Here is a 23,557-nt window from a genome sequence, read left to right on the forward strand (position 1 = left end):
AATCCCCAAATAGCTAGAAAATCAGACGACACACTTCCAAAGAACCCACGGTCAGCGAGGCCGTCCGAAGGGAAGCCAGAAGGTATTCTGAATGAAAGGAAATCACGACGTGCCTGTGTGCGGGGTACGGCAAAGGCAGCGTCTGCGTGGGTCCGTGCGGCGCTGAACGCTGGTGTCAGGAAGGGTCTCGAGTGAGCCCCCGGCAAACAAGAGGGAACGGTAAGAACAGGGCAGCAAGAGAAAAGGCGAAAATGAAGAAAAGAAAGAAAGAAGAAAATCAAGTGTGGGGTCTGGGAACGACGGGAAAACTGACCGAGCTCCAGATTCGCCAAGAACAAGGCAGAGATGATCAGTTTCGGGAACGAAAGAAAAGGCATGTCCCAGAGGCCCTCAGACCTTCCGAGGGCACGGGGACGTGGCAGGCACGCCTCTGCCCGCAGACACCGCGAGGCGGGCGAAAGGGGGCCGTGTCCTGAAAGGCACGAACCCCGAAACTCACGAGGAGAAACTGAGGGCCTGACCAGCCCTGTATCTACCGGAAGAACTGACTTCACGGTGAAAAACACTCCAACAGCGACAACGCCAGGCCAGGCGTTCTGTGGTGGATTCCAGCAAACCTTTGAGGATTAACACCGACCCTACAGACCCACCCTGGCAAACGGAGCGAGAGGGACAGCTGCCAGCTCACCTTTGAGACCAGCATTATAACAACCCCAAAGCCAGACAGAAGCAGCACAGGAAAGACTGACTTCTGCAACACCCCCCCCCCCACAAAGGAAGAGGCAGGAGAAAACCCGAACCCCCCCATCCCCCTGGCCCTGCTGCCCACCCAGCCACCCAGCCCAAACCCCCTCGCCTCCCATGGCCGGGCACCAAGGCCTGTCCCTTCTGCCTCCCAAATGCTCCCTGAAGCAGCCTGCTGTCCGCCCAGCCTCGGCCACACGCCCTGCCTGCTGCAGGACCCCAGCAGCCCCCCGGGCGGCCTTCCCCCGACTCCTGCCCCCACACTAAGAGGCCGTGGTCTGACCGCCCCTAAATGCTTCACACTCCTCTGCATTTGAATAAAATGCGAACACCCCAGAAAGCCCGCCAACCTCAACCCACCCCAACCGGCCGCCCTCCTCCACTGCCGGGCTTGCTCCTGGAGCAGCTGCCCCCCCTCCTCCAGGAAGCCTTCCCTCTGCCCCGCGGGGGAGGCACCGCGGCCCCGGGCACCTCCCTGCCGTCCTCGCCCACTGCCTGGCCGGTCTGGGGCAGGCATCGCTCGGCAGTGCCTGGCCACAGCGGACAGGCCGCGAGCTGAACCTGTGCCACAGTGACCCTCTGCCTGCCAGGCGAGCTGGAAGCGGAGAGCCGAGGGCCAAGTCACTGAGCCCAGTGTCCTCACATTACACCCTGGGGCCCAGAGCACAGCATCCCCTCGGCCTCAAGGCGCTGAGGTCCCCAGGCCAGGCAGTGTGACCGCTCTGGTGCTGAGGCAGGCCAGCCCATGGACGTCATCCTCCAGAGCCGGTCACCTCCCTGCCTCCCCACAAGGCAGGCGAGAAAGGCCCGCTGCCCCCCAGCCTGCTCTCCACACAATGGCCCCATCCCGGAGACACCAGGACTGGGCCGAGGGCCCCCCTCACTCCCCAACACCAGGACTGGGCCGAGGGCACCCCCCAACACCAGGACTGGCCCAAGAGCACCCCTCCACCAGGACAGGGCCGAGGCCCCGCCCACACGGCATGCCCCCTGCCCCCCCCCCCGGGACGTGCCTGCTGGCCGTGGTGGTGCTGTTGGCCTTCTTGGTGGGCGGCTTCTTCTGCGGGGCCTGCTTGGCGGGGGGCGCCGCCTTGGCCTTCTTCTCCTCCTCGGACCTGGCCTTGTGCCTCTCCTTGTCCTTGTCCTTGTCCTTCTTCTTCTTCTCCTTCTCCTTCTTCTCCTTCTTCCTCTTTGGCTTGTTCACGGGGGCCTGGGACAGGGCTGCCAGCTGCTCGTGCACGGCCTTCAGCTGCGAAAGAGCGGGCAGCTGAGCGGGGCCCCCAGGGCTGAGCCCCGGGGGCCAGGGGCGGGGGGCTCGGGGTGCCCTCGGCGCTGCCTCGGCTGTGCAGGGAGGTGAGCCAGGAGCACCGGGCCAGGCTCGCCTCGGGGAGCCACGCCGCCTCCACCACCCGCGGCTGCTGGCTTGTCACTGGGCCCTCTGGCCTCGGCTTCCTCAGGTGAATGCGGATAAGCTGCCCAGCTCTCAGGGAGCTCAGAGGGCAACAAGGTCAGATGGTGGGTGACAGGCTCAGCCTGGGGCAGAGGACGCAACAAGGACTCAATGAGCAGCAGCTGACGGTTTTCCTAGTTTTGTTTCTCAGGCGAGGAAGACTCTCCAGGCAGAGGCTTGAACGCCCGCACGGAGGAGTTTGAACAGCGCCTGGGGCACCACACGGCCGGTCTACAAGCCGGAAAGCTGCAGCGCCGGCCGCCGCCACGCGCCCAGCAGGGCACGGAGAGCACCTGGCTCCTCCTGGTCCAACGGCCCCCCCAGGGGGAGCACACAGGGCAGGCTCACCTGCTCCTGCAGCTCTGCCAGCCTGGTGGCCCGCTCCTCCTCCGAGTCCGAGCTGCCCGATTCCGAAGAGCTCTCCTCACTGCTGCGGCTGCTCTCAGTGCCCTTGCCAGACGCCGGGGCTGCAGGGGCGGCCAGCACGGGCACCTCCGCTGGCTCGTCCGGCATCTTAGCAAACCGCATCTCAAACACGTCCTGCAGGAGAGAAGGGGCCACCTGAGGCCCTGGACGCCGCCAGGGAGGCCCCCTCGGAGTCCCCGAGATGCCCTCGGAGCCGCCCCTCGGCCAACGGGAAGGTCAGGGCCAGGCCACCCAGGAGATGAGATGGGCCAGCCCGCACCCCTCCCTCTCCAGGCACAGGGCACAGGCCCAGGGGCAGAGTGGGGCCCACGGCAGAAAGAGGGGCCGTCCCTAGGGAGCAACCCAAGCCCGTGGGTGCACACCCCTCCCACCTGTAGGCCGAGGCCCTGCGAGGCCCCCCCATGGCCAGACAGTGCCCGTCTCTGAGTTCTCACCCTACGGGTCCCCCAGCCCCGGGCCCTGGGCCCTCGCCCCAGTTCCTGCACTCTGGGCTAGCACTGCAGCGTCGCACCTCACTCCCGGTTAGCCCCCAAAGTTGGCTCAAAAGCCAAAGTCTCGTCCTCCCAAAACCAGCTCTGCGAGCCCCTTGCAGGCCCACGCAGCAGGCCCTGGGCCCTCAGGACCCCCTCGGCGGAAGTCCCCTCTCCCTGGCAGCCGCGTTTGTGGAGGACAGAAGAGTGGCCACGGGGGCCACATCCTTCGTCAAGTTCACAGGCCTGAGTGTGCCCCGGTTCACACACACACACACGATGTGACCCCACTACTGAGGCGTCGGCTCCTGGAAGAGCCCACTCTGGGTTCTGGCCCCCGGACTCCCCACCCTGGGGGTGAAGGCCTCCTCAAAGGACGCCGACATGCAGAGCCAGGATCAGGCTGGCCCTGGACAAGCGGCCTCATGGGCGTTTGCACCCGCTGCCCCCACGGTGGACTCTAAGCCCGCAGCTCGGCTCACAAACGGGGTGTGGCGTGTGGCCGGGCAGCTGCCAGAGGCTACGCAACCCAGCCTCGGAGGCCGTGCGGCTCGGAACCTTCGCAGGAACAGACCCAGCACTGCTGGCCCGGGCCCAGCACGGCCTAACGGTGGCGCCAGCCCGGCGCTCTGCAGCCTGCAAAGCCTTCTGGCTTCGAGACACAGCGGGCACAGTCCCCGCGGAAAACCACGGGTCGCGGCAGCTTCCTCCGGGCGTGCTGGGACCTCCCGGGCCACGCCGCCGTATCCCCACGGGACCGGTCGGCACCGGAGCCGGGGAGAGGTGCGGGCAGGGCCCCCACGGGCGGGGAGGACAGCTGGACCCGCAGCGCGGAGCAGGCTCGTCCCTCGCCTGGAGCCTGCAGCCTGGCGCCTGAGGGGGACACCTTCGCAGAGAGCAAGGGACGGAACTGTGACAGAGCACGGCCCCGGGTCCCGTGAGAGGGAGAGCTTCCGGGAGTGCAGCACGAGCCACAGCTCTCGCTCTTTCCTCCAAAAACAGTCTTCTGACCAAACGGCATTAAACAGCAGAGCTGCCATCTCCAGAACGCCAGCCCACAGGACCCACCGCGAGGAGAAGGCGGGGTCCCGCGTCCTGCCCCGCACGGGCGGGCGGGAAACCGCACACGCCTCACTGATGGGCTCGGCCGCGGGCTGCAGCCCCCGCCGCACCCCCGGCAGACACTCGCCGGAACCTTCCACCATAAGGCTGCAGGAGAGCGGACGGCGCCTTCTCGTCCTCTCTGACCGAGATCCTTTCCCTGTGCCCACGCCCCACCCGAGCCCGCAGCTCCTGGAAGCCAGCGGGGCCCGTCTGTCACCAGGTCCCCGGGAAGCAGGCTGGGGCCCAGCTGGCACCCGGCCACCGCCGGGAGCAGCATGTTGCGTGGACGAGGCTCCCGCGGCCTCCCCAGCTGGACGCCCCGGGACGCCTCTGTCCCCCCAAGAGCCGCGCGCCCCGGGACGCCTCTGTCCCCCCAAGGGCCGCGCGCCCCGGGACGCCTCGGGGTACCTGCAGCTTCCGGGCCATGGCCACCACCTCGTGGTCCGGCGGGTTGTACTTGTAACAGTTGGAGAACATCAACCGGACGTCGGCCGCGAAGCCCTGGGCGTCTGGGTACTCGCGGCTGTCCATCTTCTTCTGCAACACAGGGCGACGGGGCGTGAGGGACGCCGGCCAGCACCCCGGGCCCAGCCGGACCGGCTCGGACGGCCGCGGGGCCCTCCGCACCCCCGCCGCCAGCCCGGCGCCTTGCACGGGGGCCCGGAGAGGGAGGAGGGGGACTCGGGGGCTGGAAGGGGCTGGACAGGAAGTCCCGCCCCCACTGGAGCCCCTCCCAGGACTTCCACTGCACTCGCCAGTCCCCGACAGCGGGAGCCCCGGGGCCTGCCCGGCTCAGGGGGCCGGACACTTAGTTTCCTCTCCATGACATCCGAGTGGCGTCAGCAGCCCCCTCACGGGGGCACCAGACTGTCCCGGCCACCCCAGCAAGAAACTCGGAGGGAGCGAGACAAGGGCCCACTGCGCGTGGAGAACAGAAGTGTGCCCAGCGAGGGGCACTGCGAGGGGGCGGCTGAGGACGACCTGGGGTTACGGACACGGGGGGCGTCACCGCTGTGAACACCCCAGTCCTGAGCTAGGGACACTAGCCCTGCCCTGAACACCGAGTCTCTGCACCCCCCACGCCCCAGCGCCAGGCCTGGTACTTAGAGGGGGAGGGTCCTGTGTGGGGGCCACGAGGTGGGGGCCGCAGCACTGCCCGACCCGCCCAGCAGGGAGCGCGCGCCTCGGAGACGGAGCCGGCCGGAGCCGGGGGAACCAGCCGCCGCCGGGACGCCCAGGGACGGGGGTGACGGCAGGGCTCACGCCCACGCTCCCCCAGCCTCCGCGCCGCGGGAGCGTCTGCAACGGCACCCTGTGCGAACCCGCCCACGCGGGCAAAGGCCGGCCGACGAAGGCGGCCAGCGCGAGGCAGAATGAGCGACGCAGCCAGTCAAGGCCCAGACCCCATCGCCGGGGACACGACTGACCCTTTCTGCGGGGGAGGAGCCCCTTCCCAGGGCCACGAGGGCAGCCCAGGGAGGAGGCGGGAGACACACAGCCAGCCGCCAGGGGGCTCCTCAGAAGTCAGAGACCAAAGACGGGTTGGCTCGGAGCTCCACCCCCGCCCTGTGTGCGCTCAGGGAGGCCTCCCTGGGAGGTGCCCCCAGCCCAGGTGCACTGTCCTGGGTGCCACCTTCCTGGGCCTTGCCTACTCTGCAGATTTACGACTGGCCTGACCTGGAGCAAAACCCACCCAAGCCCGAGGAGGAGCCCAACACAGAGAGACCCCGGCATGGGAGCTGGGGGAGCTGGAGGCCAGGCTCTCGGTTTCCGCTCCAGGACCCACTTCTGCCCGGTGAGGGCCTCCCTGCCTAGCAGGACAGAACCGGCCGCCGCTCCAGGACAGGAGGCAGGAAGGGAACTAATAACGCAACCAGGTTCGCAGAGCTAGACACCAGTGACACTGCGGACTCGGCCACCAGAGAGCAGAACGCACCACTGGCCCGGGCAGCCCAGGCCACCGGCGCCACGACGGACCCCCGGCATGTCGGCGGAGCAAGCAGCCTGGCCCGGTGTCCAGCCCGGCGCCCAGAGCCCCACCGCCTGGAGCCCTGCGCCCCGCCGCCCCGCCACCCAGAGCCCCGCCACCCGCCGCCCGGAGCCCCGCCGCCGCAGACCTTGACGGTGCTGAGGTCCATCGGGTGCTTGATGATGTCGTGGTAGTCGTGCAGCTCCAGGGCCTCGGCGTCCACCGGCTTGTAGAAGGGCCAGGCGTAGGCCGCGTGCTTCTTGGACAGCATCTCCTTGAGGATGCTCTCGCAGTGCCGCAGGTGCTCCGACAGCTTGCCCTTCTTGCCCGCGTGCTGGGGCACCTCGCCGTCCTCCAGGTCCTTCTTGGGGGGCTTGATGGGGCGGCCCCCGCTCTCCCGCCGTGCCACCACCTTGGCCTGCTTGGGGTCCGACAGCGGCGGTGGCGACTCGCTCCGGCTCGCGGTGATGGCGGATGTGGTGGGCGTGGTGGTGTCTGCTTTCCGCTTCACGCCCTTTTTCTGTGACAGCGAGACCACCAGTGAGCACCAGGGACGGAGCCCGGGGGAGCAGGCGTGTAGCCACAGCTGCGCTTCAGGAGCGCTGGCCCCGCCCGGCGCCGAGCACAGCCACGCCATGCACGCGGCCCAGCCACCCCACGGCGTGGAGGCTCGGCGCGGCCGCGTCACCGGCCCAAGGTCACACAGCTGGTGGTGGCGAGGCTGGACTGGGAACCTACGCCCGAGCCACCCGCGGGCCCTCTCCCGCGGTCACGGTGGGCGGGCTCGTGACACCCGAGCGGTGAGGCACAGCGTGCAGTTCTGCTGCACCGAACCAGCCCCCCGGCCGGGGCACACCAGGGGCTCCAGACAACCACGACCAAGATGCACCACAATCAGGACTGTCACCAAGCAGCCTCGGGCTCGGGGACAGCGGAAACGGAGGAAGCCCCAGAGGAAGGCCTCAGAGCCGGTGCCCGGGGACGCTCGCAGGGCAGCAGGACGGGGCGAGGCGGGAGGAGCATGCGGGGCGGGGACTCAGGCAGCGGCAGCGGGCTCGGACCCCGGGCTCCGGGGGCTAAGTGAGCGAGCGGGTCTGCACTTCGCCAGGGCGCTCCTCACAGGAACGGACACCAAAAGGCCCCGAAGAGCCTTTAGTGGGTGTGTCCAGGTCAGACGCTCGCGGGGCAGGGTCCCGTGAGAGCGTGTTTAATGCCCGAGCATCCCCGGTCTGTGGCCTCTCCAGGCACAATGACTGGCCCTAGGGCCCTAGGGCACTGCGGCCGCGTCCTGCAGCCAGGACCAGCTCACCGGCCCCCGCATCTCAGCTCAGGCAGGCCGAGGAGCCCCTCAGAGCCGCAGGCGCCGGGGCCGATGGCCTCCTCGGCGTCTGCTGTCTACAACACCACCGCGGCCGCCGCCCTAACCAAGCCGCCGCCGCCAGGCTGGCGGCTCCCCGCGAACCCTTCATGGGCACCCACGAGACGCCAAGCGCGTGCCGCGGAGGCCTGGGCTGGGGGGTGCCTGTCCGGCGCTGGCAAACAGGACATGCTCCAGGAGCAGTGGGCGCCGTGTGGGGCAGCCTGGCCGGACGCCGCCCGGAGGTGCAGGCAGCGAGGCCGCAGGGGAGGGAAAAGCAACAGAGGCGGCGTTTTACCTGCGGGAGCCGCTAACCCCTCTGAGCGCCTGCTTCCTCATCTGTAAGGGGGGAATACTGCCTGCCCCAGAGGGTCGCTGTGAGGGTCAAATCGGAGAAGACGGTCCATGTCAGTGCCCGCTCGGGCCCGCTCTGAGCGGAGCAGGGGGCTCGGCAGTCCTCACCGGCCCTGGGTCCAGCAGGGAGCGCCCGCTCCGAGCCCAGACTGGCCGGGACAGCCCCTGCCACCAAACGCTCCCCGGCAGGTGAGGAGACGGACAGGCTGGTGCTCCCGCTGACGGTGGGGGTGACCGATGAGGCTGGCGCTGCAGGACACGGCCAGGCCACCGCCCGCCCCGCGCTGACCGCCAGAAGTCCAAGTGAGAGCGGGAGAGAGCCAGGACCCCTCCCACCCGCCTCGCATACAACTTCCCCGCGGGGCTCCATGCACCGCGAAGGCCTGGACTTCGGGGCCCGAGGCGCTGGGGCCCAAGTGCAGCCTGCCCTTGCCAGCTGTGTGACCTGCAGCTCCGGAGCCCTGGCTCGTGTGCATCGGTTGGGAACAGGAGCCCGACCTCAGGGGCAGGGCCAGACCACTCCGAAGTCACACGCACCGAGCGCCCGACAAGCAGCCGGTGCCCAGGAAGGCGGCAGCGCCTCCTGCCCCGCCCGCGCCCAGGAACCAGACGGCGCGTGGACCCCGGGCCGGCCTGGGCCCAGGGGCGCTCACCTTGACGACGGGCGGCGTGGGGGGCACCACGGGGATGATGGGCGTGGCGGGAGGCGGGGGGGCGGCCGCCGGGGGCACGGGCACCGACGTGACGTTCGCGGTGATGGTCGGCACGGGGGTGGCAGCGATGACGGGCGTCTGGGCGACGGCGGGGGGCACGTTCTGAAAGGGGGTCGCTGGCGACACCGAGGACACGGCCGCCACCTGCTGCGTTCCTTGGAAACACGAGACAGAGGTTGGACACGCCAGGCAGGAACCGCCACACTTCCGGAAGCTTCCTGGACCGTCCCCCCTCCAGCCAGAGTGCAGATCCCAGAGGAGCCCCTCGCCCTGCGACCCCTGGCCCCGCATCCTGGCTGCCTCCGCAGGGCCTGCTCACCGAGCAGACGAAAGGCCCGTCCCCCGTGCCGGGACCCGAGGCTGACGAGGGAGCCAGGACGAGCCACGCAGCCTGGCAGGTGAGCGCCGGGCCTGTGCCCGAGAACCTGGCCGTCACCTCAGAATCTGCCAGTAACCGGCTGAGTGACCCTACTTAGCCACTACAGTCCCCATCGGCAAAGTGGGACGGCAGCAGCATTGGTGACCCGCCTGGCCTCTCTCAAGGACCAGTCTACCTGGTCGGCCTATCGGGACCCAACTCTGTTCCAGGTTCCTAAACCAGGTGCGGCCCTGGGGCCCCAACCCTGCCACACTCCGCGACAGGCGACCCGGCCTCTCTCCTATCACAGAGAGCGTAACACGTGCTGGCAGAGGGCGAAGGGAGAGCGGCGACTTCTGTCCAGGCTTCTGGAGGAAGCGGCCTCAGAGCCAGGACTGAGAGGCGGCGCACGCCCCACGCCCCGGAGCCGGGCGCAGGCCGACCGCAACATCGGCCAGGGCCACGCCGCAGACGGCCCCGGCTCACACAGCGGAGACGTGGCTCCGGGAGTCCGTCTCGTCGCTGCCCCAGCTTCACAGACAGGGAACTGAGCTGAGCTCGGAGGGGCCAAGGGACCCCCGCGAACAGACGTCCGCCCGGGGCGTCACGACAGAACAGCCACGTGCACCCGGCTCCCGTCCACCCCTTTACCTGCACTCTGGGTTCCCGCAGCCGGTTTCCGGCCTTTGCCCTTCGGAGCAGGGGGTAATAATTCAACTTCCTCCTGGGGCATCTGGGCCACTTTCTGCAGAAAAATTTTCTCTAAGGCTTGGGCCATTAGCACTATGTCATCTGTGGGCTGAAGACACGGGAAAGCGACATTACATGCTGGGGAACGGGCCACGCTCCTGCACGCTACGTCGCCGGTCGCAGTTCAACATGATATTTAAAAATTTGTTAAGAGATTTGCTAAGGCAAAAGGAGTATGTTTTAACATGGAAACGCTGAAATTCAGAAAATCACGAACTCTAAAACCCACCCACCCTCTGTCACGTGGAGACAAAGAACTTCAACTCGGCACTTGCTCGTCTTGGCTCTGTCCCCTTAAAGCAGAGCCCCACACCGCCAGGATCACGGGGGACGGCCCTAACTGCGCGTGGCCGCCACGAGCCCAGCCACTCTCCGATGGCCGTGCGTGCAGGTGCCCTAGTTCTCCACGGTGCGAGCCCACAGTGACCCCTTCAGCACGTCTAGAGGGAGAAGGTCCAGGTCCGAGCGTGCGGACGCCGTAACGAAGCACTGGGCACGTGCCAATTCCCTCCAGCGGGGACGCGGCCCGCGCGCGGCCAGGCCTCTCAGACAGCCAGAGCCTGGGGACTGCACGTGGCGCTCGGGCCAGACAGGCGCCGCGTGTGACAGCGTGACAGCCGAGGTCTGTCCCAGCCTGCGGCACAGCACCCGGGGCAATCTCGGGGCCCTGTGTCAGCCCCGCCCCGCCCCACCCCCAGGGCCGGTGAGCGGCTCGCCGGACGCTCTGGGCCCGAGCCACGTGCATCTTCTTACCTTGTTATAAATGTAACAGTTTGTAAACATGGTGTTGAAGTCCTGCATACATTCACTTGCGCTCCAATAATAACTATTTTCTAGTCTCTTCTTAATAGTCCCCATGTCCATTGGGTTTTTTATTATCTTATGATAATCCTAGAAAAGAGGTTTTCACAGGCGTTACTAAGGATGCAATGTCAATTATTTTGTAGTTCTCAAGTGCAGTGACTACACACACAGTAGTCTTCCCGGCTGCCCTGGGGACAGGGCTGAGCCGAAGGCGGTTTCTGGTCACACGAGTGAGGGCAGGTGGGTGTGTGGTCCGGGGCGCACACCCGGCCAGCTCTGAACCCCCTCCAACCTCCCGCCTGGCAAGGGTCCTGCGTGGGGCCAGTCTGCACTCTGGAGACGGGGCCAAGCCCCACCCACACCTGAAGCCTTGCTCGAGGGCCTCAGGTGCCCAGCGTGGAGCTGGGCCCAGAACCCGGACCACCAGGTCTGGGCCAAGGCGTCTGCTTGCAACATGCAGAGTTCTCTATATGAGCCCAAAGAAGGCCATCGGATGTCAGGTCAGCCCTGAGTGTGTGTGTCGGGGGGTGGGGAGGGATCCCCCTGGAAACTGGGTGTCAACCCTCTCAGAGCACTGGACCTCAAGGAGAGTGCGAGGGACAGAAGGCAGACACGGGAGTCTGAGTGCCACCACCGCCAGCCCGTCCTCCCCTCAGCCTCCACGGAGACGCAGGAGTCCCTCCCGCGCCTGGCCCTGGGTCAGCTGCCCCCCGTTCTCCAACACCCGCAAGCAGCCCCTGAGGCTCCCTGGTCACTGGGGGCCTGGGCTGCCCCCGCCCCCGGAGGCACGGGCTGTGCGCGGGGCTCGCCCGCACCGGCCACCTCTCAGGCAGCCCCTCCCGGGGTCCGGGGCCGGGGCGGCGGGGCGGGCACTCACGGGCAGGTTCAGCTTGATGGCGTCCACGGGCTGGTAGAAGGGCCAGGCGAACTGGTGTTTCCACAGCGTCTTCACCACCACGTTCTGCATGTACTGCAGCTGGTTGGTCTTGCGGCCGGGCTTGGCGGGGTTAGAGACCTCCGGCGGGGGTGGGTTCACGGGCCCGGGGGCCGCCGGGATGCCCGCGGGGGCGGCGGCCGCCGTGGTGGACATCCTCCGGCGCGCGCTCACTGGCCGTCACAGCAGCGGCTCGGGGGCGCCCTCGCTTCCTCTGTGCTCCCCGCGGAGGCGTGGCATCCCATGTCCAGGCCCGGCCAGGCAGCACCTGCGGGCAGGATGGCGGTGGAGACGCCGGTCACCCCGGGCCCTGCCGCCCCGCCCGGCACACCCGCGGCTGCCGGAAGCCGCTCACCTTGCTCGAGTCAGCCCTCGCCCGCCGCAGGACCCCCCTCAACCTGGGGGGCAGACAGGGGTGACGGGAGCAACGAGCTCGGCCGCCTGGGCAGTGGGGAGCGCCAGATGTCCCGGGAGGGGCCGAGGCCCCGGCTCGGCTGCCGCCCGACTCCCCCGCGTCGCCATGGCGTTTCAGGGAACGAGCAGCGCGCAGGGCGCTGCACCCCGCACCCCGCTGCCGGCCCCGCGCGAGCCAGGCACCCCCCACCCCTGCCGCCACGAGAGCGGCTCCGTGACGGCGGCCGACCTGGGCCCACAGACCCTGACCGGCGGTGGCGACGGCGTCCCTGCCTCACGCCGGCCCTCCCGTGCCCCGCGCCTTCTGTGTGACTGTGTCACGACCCTCGGGGACCGGGCCGGCGGCAGCGCTCACCACGGGAGGGGCCAGGCGGCCTCCGGGGGCTGCTGTCGGCCGCTGGAACCAGCCACAGTACGACCCGCCCTCCCCCGGTCACCGGCGGCACGGGCCTCGTGGGGCGGGGGGGGGGGGGCCTTCCTGGAGAGCTGGCTGGCAATCGCTGACGAGCACCCTCACTCCCCTCCCCGCTGCAGCCCAGGGCGAACGGGGCGCCAATAAGCCACCTCGCCCGAGCAAGCCTGCCCTGCTGCCGGCTCATTCGAGGACACCCCGGAACAGCCACTAGGCGCCCCGCCTGTCATCTGGGGAGCCCAGCCCCTCTCCACCGCTCAAGGTGAGCAGCGTCTCTCACTCCTCAATCTTGCCAAACCAGGCCGGTAACCAGTGACCAGGTCGGCAGGTAGCTATGGCCTCAGGCCAGTGTGGACGGCATCTTCACCGCCAGACAGAAACCCTGGCTCGAAGCCGGTCGTCCTCACCGCCTCGCAGCCCCACGCCCACTGGGAGGTCAGCAACACTCAGCTCAGCCCGGCATGGCCGCCCCCCATCGTGACGGCCCCCGGGGTCTGCCCTCCCCACAGGCGGAGCCCTCCCCAGCACCAGGGCCCTGCTCAAACCCACCCAGGCCAAAGCAAGTCCCCCGCCCACTCCAGACCCTGCAGTGGCTCCATTGCTCAGCATAAAAGCACTGTCCCCCCTCAGGCCGACGGGGCCCAACACGACGGGTGACTCGTCTCCCTGTCCAGGCTGCTGCGGCCACAATGGCCGCCGCCCTCCCTCACTGCAGGAACAGGCTCCCAACCTCGCCACCTCCAGGCCTTTCTGCTCCAAGGCCACCCCCTGCCAGGGCCTTCTGGAACCTCCTGGAATACCGCCCCCACCCCCGCCCCGGACCCCCGGCGCCTGAGGGCCACAGAGCAGACCCGGGGGCCAGCCTGCCACTCCCAGTCCCAGCTCTGCCCTGTGCCAGCCATGGCATCCAGCCCCCCGCGTCCCCACGGGCTCTCTGAGTTAGAGGAGTCAGACGCAGAGAGCACTCGGCACCGCACGGCCCCGCGCCCACCGCGGGGAAGGACGTGCTGAGCTGCGGCCCCCTCCCAGGGCAGTCAGCCCGTGAGCGGGTGGCTGGCCAGTACCTAGTGCTGCTGCTCGGCCCAGGGAGCCGGGAAGCGGGCAGGGTACAGCCGGGGGCTGAAACTGACCTGGAGGCACATGGAGCCTACGGGAGGGCCCAGAGCTACTGGCCAGGGACAGGCTGGCCGCCTCCGGGCATGACGACGGACGGGCACGGCCCACTGCAGGCTCAGGCGTGGCTCGGCCCGGCGCTCGGCTGCGCCCCCCTCTCCAGCCACAGCTCCCCACCTGCGGCTGAGCGGGGAGCAGCTCCAGCCACGCTCACGGGACACACACAGCCCTGGGGTGGGCACCCAGGGGCAGCGCTGCAGCCCAGGACCCCGCAGGAGCCCTGCGCCTGGGCCGGGCGGAGGCGGGGGTGCCAGGGCGACTCCCAACCCACACCCTGGGGCTGAGCAGCGCCCGGCCCGCGCACCTGCTTACTGCACTGGTCACTGCAGGACAGGCCCAGACCCGAGAGCCGGCCACCTCACAGTCGGCTGTCCTCGAAGTGACGGTGAGCGCAAGTCCAGGGCAACGGACACAGAGAAAGCCTGGCCTGGCCCCCGGACGCTGCCCCAGACCAGACGGCCACGCTGCGGCCAGGGGCGCGACACGGCGGGCCTGCGACCCCGCCCGGCGCCCGGTCCGCTTCCCTGGCTGCGTCAGTCCTGAACGCGCTGGCCTTCTGTTTTGTTTTTTAGAAGATGTTTCTTTTGCAAAGAGCAATAGTGTAAAGAAATTTGTTTTGCTCAAACACCAGCCAAGCAAGCACCGTCGGGCAGACAGCCAGGGGCTGCCACAGCTGCCCTGGGTCAACGGTCAAGGGCCTCCTCCTCCAAGGTGTGGGGACACTGCCCTGGGGCCTGGGGACAGGCCCAGCAAGCGGCCCAGACTGTTCCCGAGAGGAGAATTTAAGGGCATGTTGCCTAAGAAATGTCAGGGCTGCCAACACCCCCAAGTCTGGGCTCAGCCTCGGCAGAGCTGCCAGCCCCTGGGGTCCAGGTGGCCACCCCCGCGTCACCCAACTGTCTGAGAAATCCCATCGGAGCCCACCTGTCAGGGCACAGCACAGAGGAGCGACAGTGAACATAGGCGCCCCCCCGCGGCCCCCCACCGCCCGGCTGGCCAGCGGAGCAGCTGTGCTGTGCCCTCAGCCGGCCCTGCCTGGGAGGGGGGCCGTGGCCACGCCCCGAGACCAAGAAGGACACCCCGGAACACCAAGAAGGCAATGCTGCTTCCAGTAAAAAACTAACATTTAGGCCACTAGCCGACCTTCCCCGTGGAGTTCAAGCCTGAACAGGGACATGGAATCACCCCGCCGATTCCCGCCTGTCCCGTGGGGCAGCTGCCCGTCCCCCCGCACTCTCAGGAGTGGCCTCTCCCGGTGACCTGTGACGGGGTCGTGCTAACACCATCAGCCAGGTCCCACCTGCACGCCCTGCCCCGCGTGACACAGCCCCACGCCCTCCTGGGCGAGGCCGGGCAGGAGTGGGTGGCGGCCATGGCCACGGCGCTTCCTCTCTGCGGAGGGCGAGACACCCGGGTGACCCCACGAGGGGCGCGACTGTGCCCGCTGCACAGACGACGAAGCTGAGGCCCCGCTGTCCTGGGGCTGCTTCCCGGGTCCACCCACGTGGGCATGCAGGGACTCAAGCCCAGGGCCCTGCGCCTCCCCGACCTGGTCCTAGCACTGGAGGTGACCACGGGGCAAAAGAACACAGGCAGCTAAAAAACGTGGCCAGGCTGCCAAGTGCTGACAAGGACACCAGGCAGTGCCCTGCGGGGAGGCCACACAGAAGGACCCCAAGGAGAGCCCTGGGGTCTGCACGCCCGCTCCCGGCCTGGCTGCCACCCATCGAGGGCTCGCGCCCTGCCCCATGGTCACAGAGGTGCCGTGGCTTCCCCCCCCGCAGGACTGCGGGCAGCAGGGTCCGGACGCCAGTGCTGAGCCCTGGGCCGGTCTGTGAGACGCCTGTGGAAAGCCCATGGGGGGCTGGCACCGCCCTCGACGCCGGCCGTCCAAGAACCTGCTGGACTCTGCGCTAATGGTTTGGGGCCGATGGCCATGTTGCGGTTTTAACTTTTAAAAGCCCTCACCTGTGGGAGAGGGATACGGAAAGTCACGTCAACCGGACGCGTCTGGAGTCAGCTTCTCACTGATGCCGCGGGGACCGTCCCTCTGCCTCCACCTGCATTTGAAAGCTGCTACCCCCCGAAAGGAGGAGGGTTCAGGGCCCTGCGTCCCCACCCACACAGGAACTGTGAGATCCCGGGGAAGCGACCTTGCTCCCTACTCCCCTCCCGGCCCTCGCCTGGTCGGGAGGACCCCGGCGTGTGGGGTGGCGCTCAGGTGGAATACCCCAGGCGTGGTGGGGGACTGTGGGTCCTGCACCCTCAGACAAGACAGCAGACGTGAGGTCTCTCCAGCTGCGCATCTGCCCTGCTCCCCAGCCTGCCGCTGGGGGAATGGGGGTGTCTTCTGGGGCAAACACGCAGCTCGCACTCCCCAGCGCCAGCCCCTCTGGCCCACTGAGAGGCGGGCGGGCTGGTAGCGCCTTCTGGAACGCGGCCCAAAGGGTCAGGCCGAAGCGCCGCCCGGCGGGAGCAGCTCCTGCGGCAGTCACGGCCAAGGCTCACCGCAGGCCCGGCGGCCACCGCACTCCGGAAAGCTACTTATCGCACAGACAACGCTCTCCTTGTGCAGCCAACCCTCCTGGTCATGGTCACGGCCACGGCCAGTGTCGGGACTCCCGTCCGGCTCGGAAGTGGGACTCCCCCATGGACAGAGCACTCACTCTGCCCTGGGCACCGCAGGGCAGGGCGAGGCCAGAGAACGGCCCCGCACTTCCCGGGGCTGCGCCAAGGACGGGGAGGTGGCCCATGCCAATCTGGGTGAAAGTCAAAGACGACCTGGCCCTGACCCGAGAGGATCCGAAACCGTGCAACGCGGAGACGCAGACGCGCCGCAGGGCCCGCGGACGCCAGGCGGAGCCCCAGACCAGGGATCCGGCGGCATCCAAGGGCCCAGGGCGCCAGGCGGAGATGTCCGAAGTGGGCAGCCGCCAGGGAGGCGGTGGGGGGGGGGGCGTGCGGGCGGCCACTCCGCCCTCCAGGGGCCCTGTGGGGACTGCGAGGGCGGGGGCACCCAGCCCGCGGGGAAGTGCCCAGGACACCTGGCCCATCCTCCCCACGCGAATGGGCAGGTGGCCTGGTGGAGTCTCCCATCTTGGAGATGGGGCTGGCCCGAGGGCCACATCCCTGCTCACCCCGCGCCAAGGGAACGGGAATCCTGGCGACACAGAAATCCAGTCCCCGTAGGCTCGCTCAGCTCAGAGCGGTGCACCAGGGCCCTGGACACACAGGGGAGCTGGTGGGGACCTCTGGCTATTCGCTGCTATAAAAACACCCAGAAAATTCAGCAGCAGCCACAACAGCCTCCTGCCACAAGGCGAAGCCTCGGGCACGGCCCCAGGCAGAGCTCGGTTTTCTTGGACAGATGGACCGTGAGCGGTGGCCAGGGCACGCCGTCCTTCAGGCGTGGGATGGAGGAGCAGATACGCTCACTCGCCGGTGCTGCCAGCCACAGGGCGAAGCATGAGGCTGGAAAGTGGCCAGGGCAGGGCCAAGGGGGCACTTCCAGGCCAGCCCAGCCCTGCGCGCGGAGCCCTTACTTGGGCCTGCGGCTGGGGGAGTGACAAGGGGCAAGGCTGCCCCAACTCTGCCGGAGCCTGGACCACTGGGGGGGATGCAGATGGGGGGGGGGCTTCTGAGGGCCGCTGGGCAGAGGCAGGAAGGAGGCCAGCCGGTGAGCCCCCCAAATCTCCGCAGGGAGACGGGGAGGGGGAGGGGCGAGGCCTCTTCCGCCTTGGCCTCAGCTGGGAGGCGCCATCCCCACCAGCAACAAAGTGGCCTTGGAATCAGCCTCCCGAGGGGGCGGGGCGGGCTCACTTTCTTGTTCCCCTAGGACCGGGCCTCCAAGCCCCTGGGGGTGCCCTGTTTCACTCCAGCCCCAAATCCCCCTGCACCATCCGGCACAGTGCTGGGGGTCACATGAGCTCCGTCTTCCAGGGGGAAGTCAGAGGTGAAGGGGCGCGAGGCCACCCAGCCAGAAGACAGCCCAGGTCCCGAACAAGAGGTGCACCCCACACCAGACTCCCGACCCCTGAACCATCCAGACGGTCCTGCAGAGACAGGGGGCCGAGGGCAGCCTGCACAGGCAGGCTGACCGGCGGCCACCCTGCGGCCAGCCCTCCAGGCGTCAGGAAACAGGATCCACATGGGCCCCACGGCTTCAGTGACAGACATAGCCAACTGCCTCCTGCTGTGGGGCTGGGGAGGGGGCCTCAGGGCGCCAGCCAGGGGCCCCAGGGCAGGGCGGGCAGGTGGGGGAGGGGGGGCACCCCCTGCTGGGCCCCGCTGGCCGCCACTTCCCGCCCACGCACACCAGTGCCGCCACAGCTGCCGCCCAAGGGGCCTCTGCCCACAGCGAGGCGGCCCCAACCAGGGCCCCTGAGCCCTGGGTCTAGATGGAACCCGCTCTCTACACAGCAAGGGGCCAGCCCAGTGAGCTCGGTCCAAGCAGAAGTCCAGGCTGGAGCGTCGCCCGAAGGTGCCTGTGGCTGCAGTCCCCTTCCCATCACCCCCCCCCCCGACTCTCTCGGCGCTGCACCCACTGTAGCTCTGTGACCTGGGTGCCTCACACCCCCTTCAAGAGACTCCCTTTCCTGCCAGAGCGTTAACCTCACACGGGACCCAAGACGCCCACTAGAGGGGCACCTCTGGCCCTGCCGAGGGGAGCTCACTGCTCACCCACAGGGGGCCAGGCCAGCCACCTTCTCATTTCTGTAAGGCTCTGCCCCGCCCCCCGTCTGTCACCTTCCCAAGAAAAACCAACAGAAACACAAAGAATCACAGTCCCAGAGGTGCCTCCTGTGGGACAGCCTCCCCTCCCCGGACCCACCCCCCACTCCCAGCTCTCGGGAACAGCTCTGGCCCAGCCGCCTGGCAGGCTGGAACCTGGTGTCACTCCTCTGAGGAGCCCCAGCAGCCCCCCCCCACAGGGCACCTCCCTGCGGCCAGGCCACCAGCTGCACTGAACAGCCCCTCCTCGGGGCCGGAAGGGGACAGAGACCCCCAGCTCGAAGGAGAGCGTCCTCAGGTGAGTGAGGACAGTGGGACCAGCCCCCGAACCTTGTCCTAGAGAAGGAAAAAAGGGCACCCCCTTTGGGTCAGGTGGTCCCACTCACGCGGGTCCGGCCCCATGAGCACCAAGGCCCCGCCCAGCCCGGGCACCTTCTAGCAGCTCAGGCTGGTGCCGGAAGCTGCCCACAGGGCTGGTCCAATCGATCACAGGAGGGGGCCGGCCCGCGGCAGAGCCCCTCCCCCTGGAGGGCCTGACACAAGCAAACTCAAGTCTTCACCGTGTGCTACTCCACACACCCCGCTGCACAGAGAAGGGCCCAGAAAGGCCACTGCCACCCACGACTGGGCCCTGAACCCAAACCAACCCGCGCCAAGCCTGGATGTCCCCCAGCACTTGCCTTTCTGCCCCAAACCCGTCCCCTCCCCGGATGGCAGAGGGTTAGGGGGCTGGGACCTCCGGAGCTTCTGGCTCCCTCATCATGGAGACCAGGCACCCAGAGCACCTGCCGCCAGCTCTCGCCTGCTGGGGTGGGCGCAGACTCGCAGCCCGGCCCCGCCCTCGCCCCACGCTGCCCTCCAGGCGTGTTCCCCCTCATCCCCGGCACAGGCGGCAGCCCCAAGCAGGACAGAAACACCGTGTTCCAGACCTGCCTGAGGAGATGGCCGTCCCCATCAAGCCTCCGTCCTCCTGCCGGGCGTCACCCTCGGACCGGGGGCAGCAGCCCTCAGGAGGCCCCCCCACCCAGCGCCCCACTGACGAGCTGAGACGGGGCCTGGGAGACGCAGCATGGCGGGCGGGAGGCCAGGAGCCCAGGGCCACTGCCCCCACCTGATGTCAAGGGCAGTGGCCCTGCCCACCCCTCACTCCAGCTGCCTGTCAGGACCAACAGCATGATGGGGGGCCAGCTGGTGAGCCCAGAGCAGGACCCAGGACGGCCCTGGCCTCAGCAAATCAGGGTCGTGCCCTCCGCCCCACAGTCAAGGCCCCCGGGTGTCCACACCTTTCCAGAACAGGTGCCCATCCACTCCTGCTGACAAGGCAGGCTGTCTGGAGCCTGCAGCCCTAAAGAGAGAACACACAAGCCCCAGGCACAGGGGAGCCCCAGGGAGCCCTGCCCTGCCACCCACCACTGACAACGTCTTGGGGTCCCGGGGCTGGGCACCCGCCTGCCCGTCACGGAGGGCACTGCCCACCAGCGCCCAGGTGTCCACTACGGCCCGCGGTGCTTGTGTGAACCAAGCGGCTTCTGTGGTCTTTACTCTGTCTCCTTCTGCCCCTCGGTCAGCCGGCATGGCGGGGGGTGCCCATCATCCCAACATGGCAGTCACATGGTCATTGTCGCCTGCCACCCCAGACCCTCCAACAGCCCGGCTAGGCCCCCCTGGAGGTAGCTCACACGTCAGAGGGGGTGCGCGCCTCATCGCGAGTCCACGGCCAGAGACCCAGGTCTCGACACCCGGCTCCTGGCACTGGGCTGGCGCCAAGGGTGAAGGGTCAGCCTTCCCGAAACAGGCCCTCCAGAGCCCCGGCTCAAGCCGGGCTAGAGCCTGTGCCACGGGCGCCACCTCCAGCCCGCCGGGCCCCTCTTCGGCGTCACTTCTGGAAAAGGTGCCGGGCCAGTTACCATGCCCAGCTCCCCGCCACGTGCGAAAGGTCGAAGGGCCCGAGCGGCGCTTCGCTTCCGAGGCGTGGACGAGGCCTTTCCCAAACCCCTCCCTGACTCCCGGGGACCGTCCCAACACTTTCGGGGCCCGTGGCGAGCACGGAGGGGGGCCAGAGTACAGGGTGGGTAGACGCTGGCAAGAGAACGGCACTCGGCCCCGGGCACTGGGGCGGCAGAGCCCAGAGCCTCTGGCCGCGCCGCCCCCGGTCCCCGGCGGCTGGGTCGCCACCCGCGGGGGGCAGCCAGGCTCTGGATGCCAGCCACCAGCCGGGAACGATCCTGAACCGTGACTCTGCCCTCAGAGCCCCACGCTGCTCGCGGGCAGGAGCAGGGCTGCCGGCACCCGAGGGCTTCGTGACCATGGGGACGCTGAGAGGGTTCGAGGCGCCAGCCCCCACCTGGGCCGCAGCCAGCACCCCTGACTCAGACACCTGTTGATCTCTTCTACTGGAACGAGGGGGCAGAGCCTTGGGCGGGCCCCCGACACCCAAGTTTCTAGAAGGCAAGGAGGGGGCTGCCTCAATCCACTAGTTTCCTTTCCAAGGAAGACGCTTCGACCAGACGCCCGCCTCCCGATGCGCGACGGCAGAGTCTCGTCCTGACAACCCGTCGGGCACACAACACAGGACCGGGCCACGAACCGACCCACACTCCTGAGCCCAGGACTTGACTGCCCCACAGCCAGACACCTGCAGAGCGGCCTCAGGCAAGTGCCCAGCTGCAGTCAGGCTGGGGGTTGGGGGGCAGGGGCGCCTAGGGTCTGGGGACAGCCTCTCCTCGCCGACCCCAGCCCACGGGCCCACAGCAGCACGCTGCTCTCCCGAGAGAGCAGGCCGCAGCAGTGCACAGAAAGCCAGACAGACACGCTTGGGCCAAGCGCTCCGCTGCGGGCCGGTGCTCCCCGGGGGCACGCTCGGCCGCGCACCTCCCCGCAGCCTCACGCCGGGCTCCAGCGGCTGGCAGCTGGCCAGTCTGGAGGCGGCGGCGCAGGAAGGAGGCGAGCTGGGCGGTTTACTTTGGCACACCCCCCCCCACTTTCACTTTCTTCCTGTCCCGGCTCAGTGAGTCAAAGGCGGGAGCAGAATGTTTACAAACCCCTTCCCTTATTCGAAGCTCACTTCCGAAGCACACGTGAGCTCTTGCCGAAGAAAAGCAATCACTTTACTTTTAATAAAACAAAACAAACATCACAACGGTACTGAGTGTCCACCCCAGAAACGTTTTAAAGCCCCCACCCCCACCCCGGACGCCCGGTGGGGGGCTGGGACTGGATCTAAGCCAGGAGGAGCTGCTCAGTGGTGGGTTTCCAGACACTCGGGTCATCAGAAAGGTCAGAAAGCCCTCACCCCCTCCTGGCACGGCCTCCTGACTCGGCACAACGCGTGCCCAATCTTTCCTGATCTGTAACCACTAACACACATCAAGGCCTCAAGACAGAACAAGGCAAACACAGACCTTTATTTGCAAATGAGAGGCCCGGGATCGGGGCTGCGGGGGAGGGGCGGGGAAGGAGTCCAGACTCCTGCCAGGCTGACCCTTGCAGGGGGTTCGGACCTTTTCCTGACCCACCCTCTCTTGAAAGCCAAAAGTAATCACCCCAGAAAAATGCCATGCCAGGCAACTTGGAGGTTTCGGGCTCCCCGGGGCCACTCTGCGGACCCAAGTCCAGCAGCCCCATTACAAAGGACCTGCAAAACGGCAGTAAAGTTTCCCGCTGCTCCTGGGGGAAGGGTGGGGCTAGAGCCGGAAAGGGAGGGGGCCCTCCAGCCAGGTAATGTGCCCACTGATACGCAACCCCCGGTTAACACGGGAGAGGCCTGGTTACACGCGCCCCTGCGGAAAACCAAGGGTTGCAGGACACTGGGGGTGGGGCCCGACGCGGGGGGGGGGGGGGGACTCACAAGACAAACCACGAGATGCGCCCAGGTGGGCCTCGTAGCGGGCCCCGTTCAATGCTCCCACTTTCTTCTTTCCAAAACTATCCATGGCGCCGAGGGAAAGGAGGCCGAGAACAGACCTCCACCCGGCCCTGTCCTCACAAGAGCAACCGGTGGGCGGAGACGACCCGCCTCTCCTGAGCCCGCAGCTTTACCCACGGGGAGCCCACCGGGAACATATGGACACTCGAGGTTCGGGGCGAGCACCTCTCCCCGATGGGCTTGTAACATGCTGTCACGCCGGTGCCCACCCCAAGTGCTCCTCCCGCTCCAACTCGACCTCGCCCGGATTAAGCGCTTTTTTCTGGCCGATTTCAAAACAGGACCCGCGTCTCCTCCCGGCCTGGCTGCAACGACCCCGCGAAGCGGCTCAAAGTCGGCGCCAGGCCCCTAACTCCAGGAAGGAGCGGCCCCCGCGTCACGCCGTGGGCTCGGGGCGGCCGCTCAGGCCCGCGCCCGGCCTCGCCCCCCGCCCCGGCCGCGGCGAGCGGCGACAGCCCCAGCGCGAGCCCCGCGGCGGCCGGGAGCGCGGGCAGGCGGGACGCGCGCGAGAAAAGTGGCGCCGGAGCGCACGGCGCGGCCCGGGACGCGCCGCGCTGCTTCGCCGCCGCGTCCTCCCCGATTTCCCCCTCCAAAAGATGGCGGGCAGAGGAAAGGGGGGAAAAAAATCCCTTCCGAGAGGCAGAGCGCGCGGGAGGCCGGCTGACGCGGGGCTCGCGGGCCGTGCCAACTGCGGGCTGCGCGCCCCGGCCGCCGCGGCGCCCCCGAGCCCGGGACGCGGGCGGCTGAGGGGGAGCGGGCGGAGGGGAGGGCGCCCGGGCGGCCGCCGCGCTTTGTTGCATCGTGGCCGCGCACAAAGGCGGCGGCGGCGGCCCGGGCGCCGGGCTCCCCGGACGCGCCGGCGGCCTGCGCGGGGCGCGGGGGGCCGCGCTTCCCGGCCCGCCCGGGCCGCCGCCGCCCGCGCAGCTCGCCGCCCCGCACGCGCAAGGAAGCAAGAGAAAGGCGTACTTGGCCTCGGCGGCTCCGGCGGCCGTCCCCTCCCGGCCCGCGCGGCCGGCTCCTCTTTGGCTCGCCGGCCCCGGCAGCATAATAGACGCGCCGGAGCCGAGCAGGGCTCATGCGCCGCGCCGCGGCGCCTGGCGGGAGTCGTAGTCCGCGGCCGGGACCGCGCCGGGGCGGCCCAGGGGAGGCCGCGGCGCGCGAACTACATGTCCCGGCCCGCCGGCGCCGCGCCCCGCCCCGCGCGCCCCCGCCCGCCGCCCTCCCGCCCCGTCGACCCGGCCGCGAGCGGGCCCAGCCCGGGGGGCGCGCGGGGGCGGGGCGCCCGCCCACCTCCCCGACGCGCCGACGAGGCCGGGGCCGCGGGCGGCCCTCCCGCCCGCGCGGGGGGCGCGCGCCTCGGGCGAATCCCCTTTTGCCTCTGGGAGGCGTGGAAAAGGTGAGGGCGCCGCCAGCGACCGCCCGCGCGCCGCCACCCGCCCCGGGAGACCCCGGAGCCGGAGGCGGGAGCC

The 23,557-nt window shown here is 68.7% G+C and overlaps 1 protein-coding gene across 4 annotated transcripts in view; it reads right to left on the reverse strand.

Annotated features, from left to right (window-relative positions):
• BRD3 (bromodomain containing 3) overlaps positions 1-23,201 on the reverse strand; it is a 30,119-nt gene extending 6,918 nt beyond the window's left edge. The window contains exons 1-9 of one of the 4 annotated variants that reach the window (XM_016128793.2): positions 23,055-23,201; positions 11,377-11,701; positions 10,449-10,586; positions 9,597-9,690; positions 8,528-8,742; positions 6,312-6,683; positions 4,603-4,731; positions 2,543-2,734; positions 1,758-1,993 (exon numbers count right to left, since the gene is read on the reverse strand). In XM_016128793.2, the coding sequence (XP_015984279.2) occupies positions 1,758-1,993; positions 2,543-2,734; positions 4,603-4,731; positions 6,312-6,683; positions 8,528-8,742; positions 9,597-9,690; positions 10,449-10,586; positions 11,377-11,589 (1,589 nt within the window). In that variant the 5' untranslated portion in view covers positions 11,590-11,701; positions 23,055-23,201. Of the gene's footprint in view, positions 1-1,757; positions 1,994-2,542; positions 2,735-4,602; positions 4,732-6,311; positions 6,684-8,527; positions 8,743-9,596; positions 9,745-10,448; positions 10,587-11,376; positions 11,702-15,400; positions 16,359-23,054 lie in introns of those variants that run through there. The other 3 variants (XM_016128791.2, XM_016128789.2, XM_016128790.2) reach the window with 3 other exon arrangements.
• Positions 23,202-23,557: the final 356 nt, after the last annotated feature.

Source organism: Rousettus aegyptiacus, unplaced genomic scaffold (genome assembly GCF_014176215.1).
Source record: "Rousettus aegyptiacus isolate mRouAeg1 unplaced genomic scaffold, mRouAeg1.p scaffold_m13_p_3, whole genome shotgun sequence".
Taxonomy (NCBI): Eukaryota; Metazoa; Chordata; class Mammalia; order Chiroptera; family Pteropodidae; genus Rousettus; species Rousettus aegyptiacus.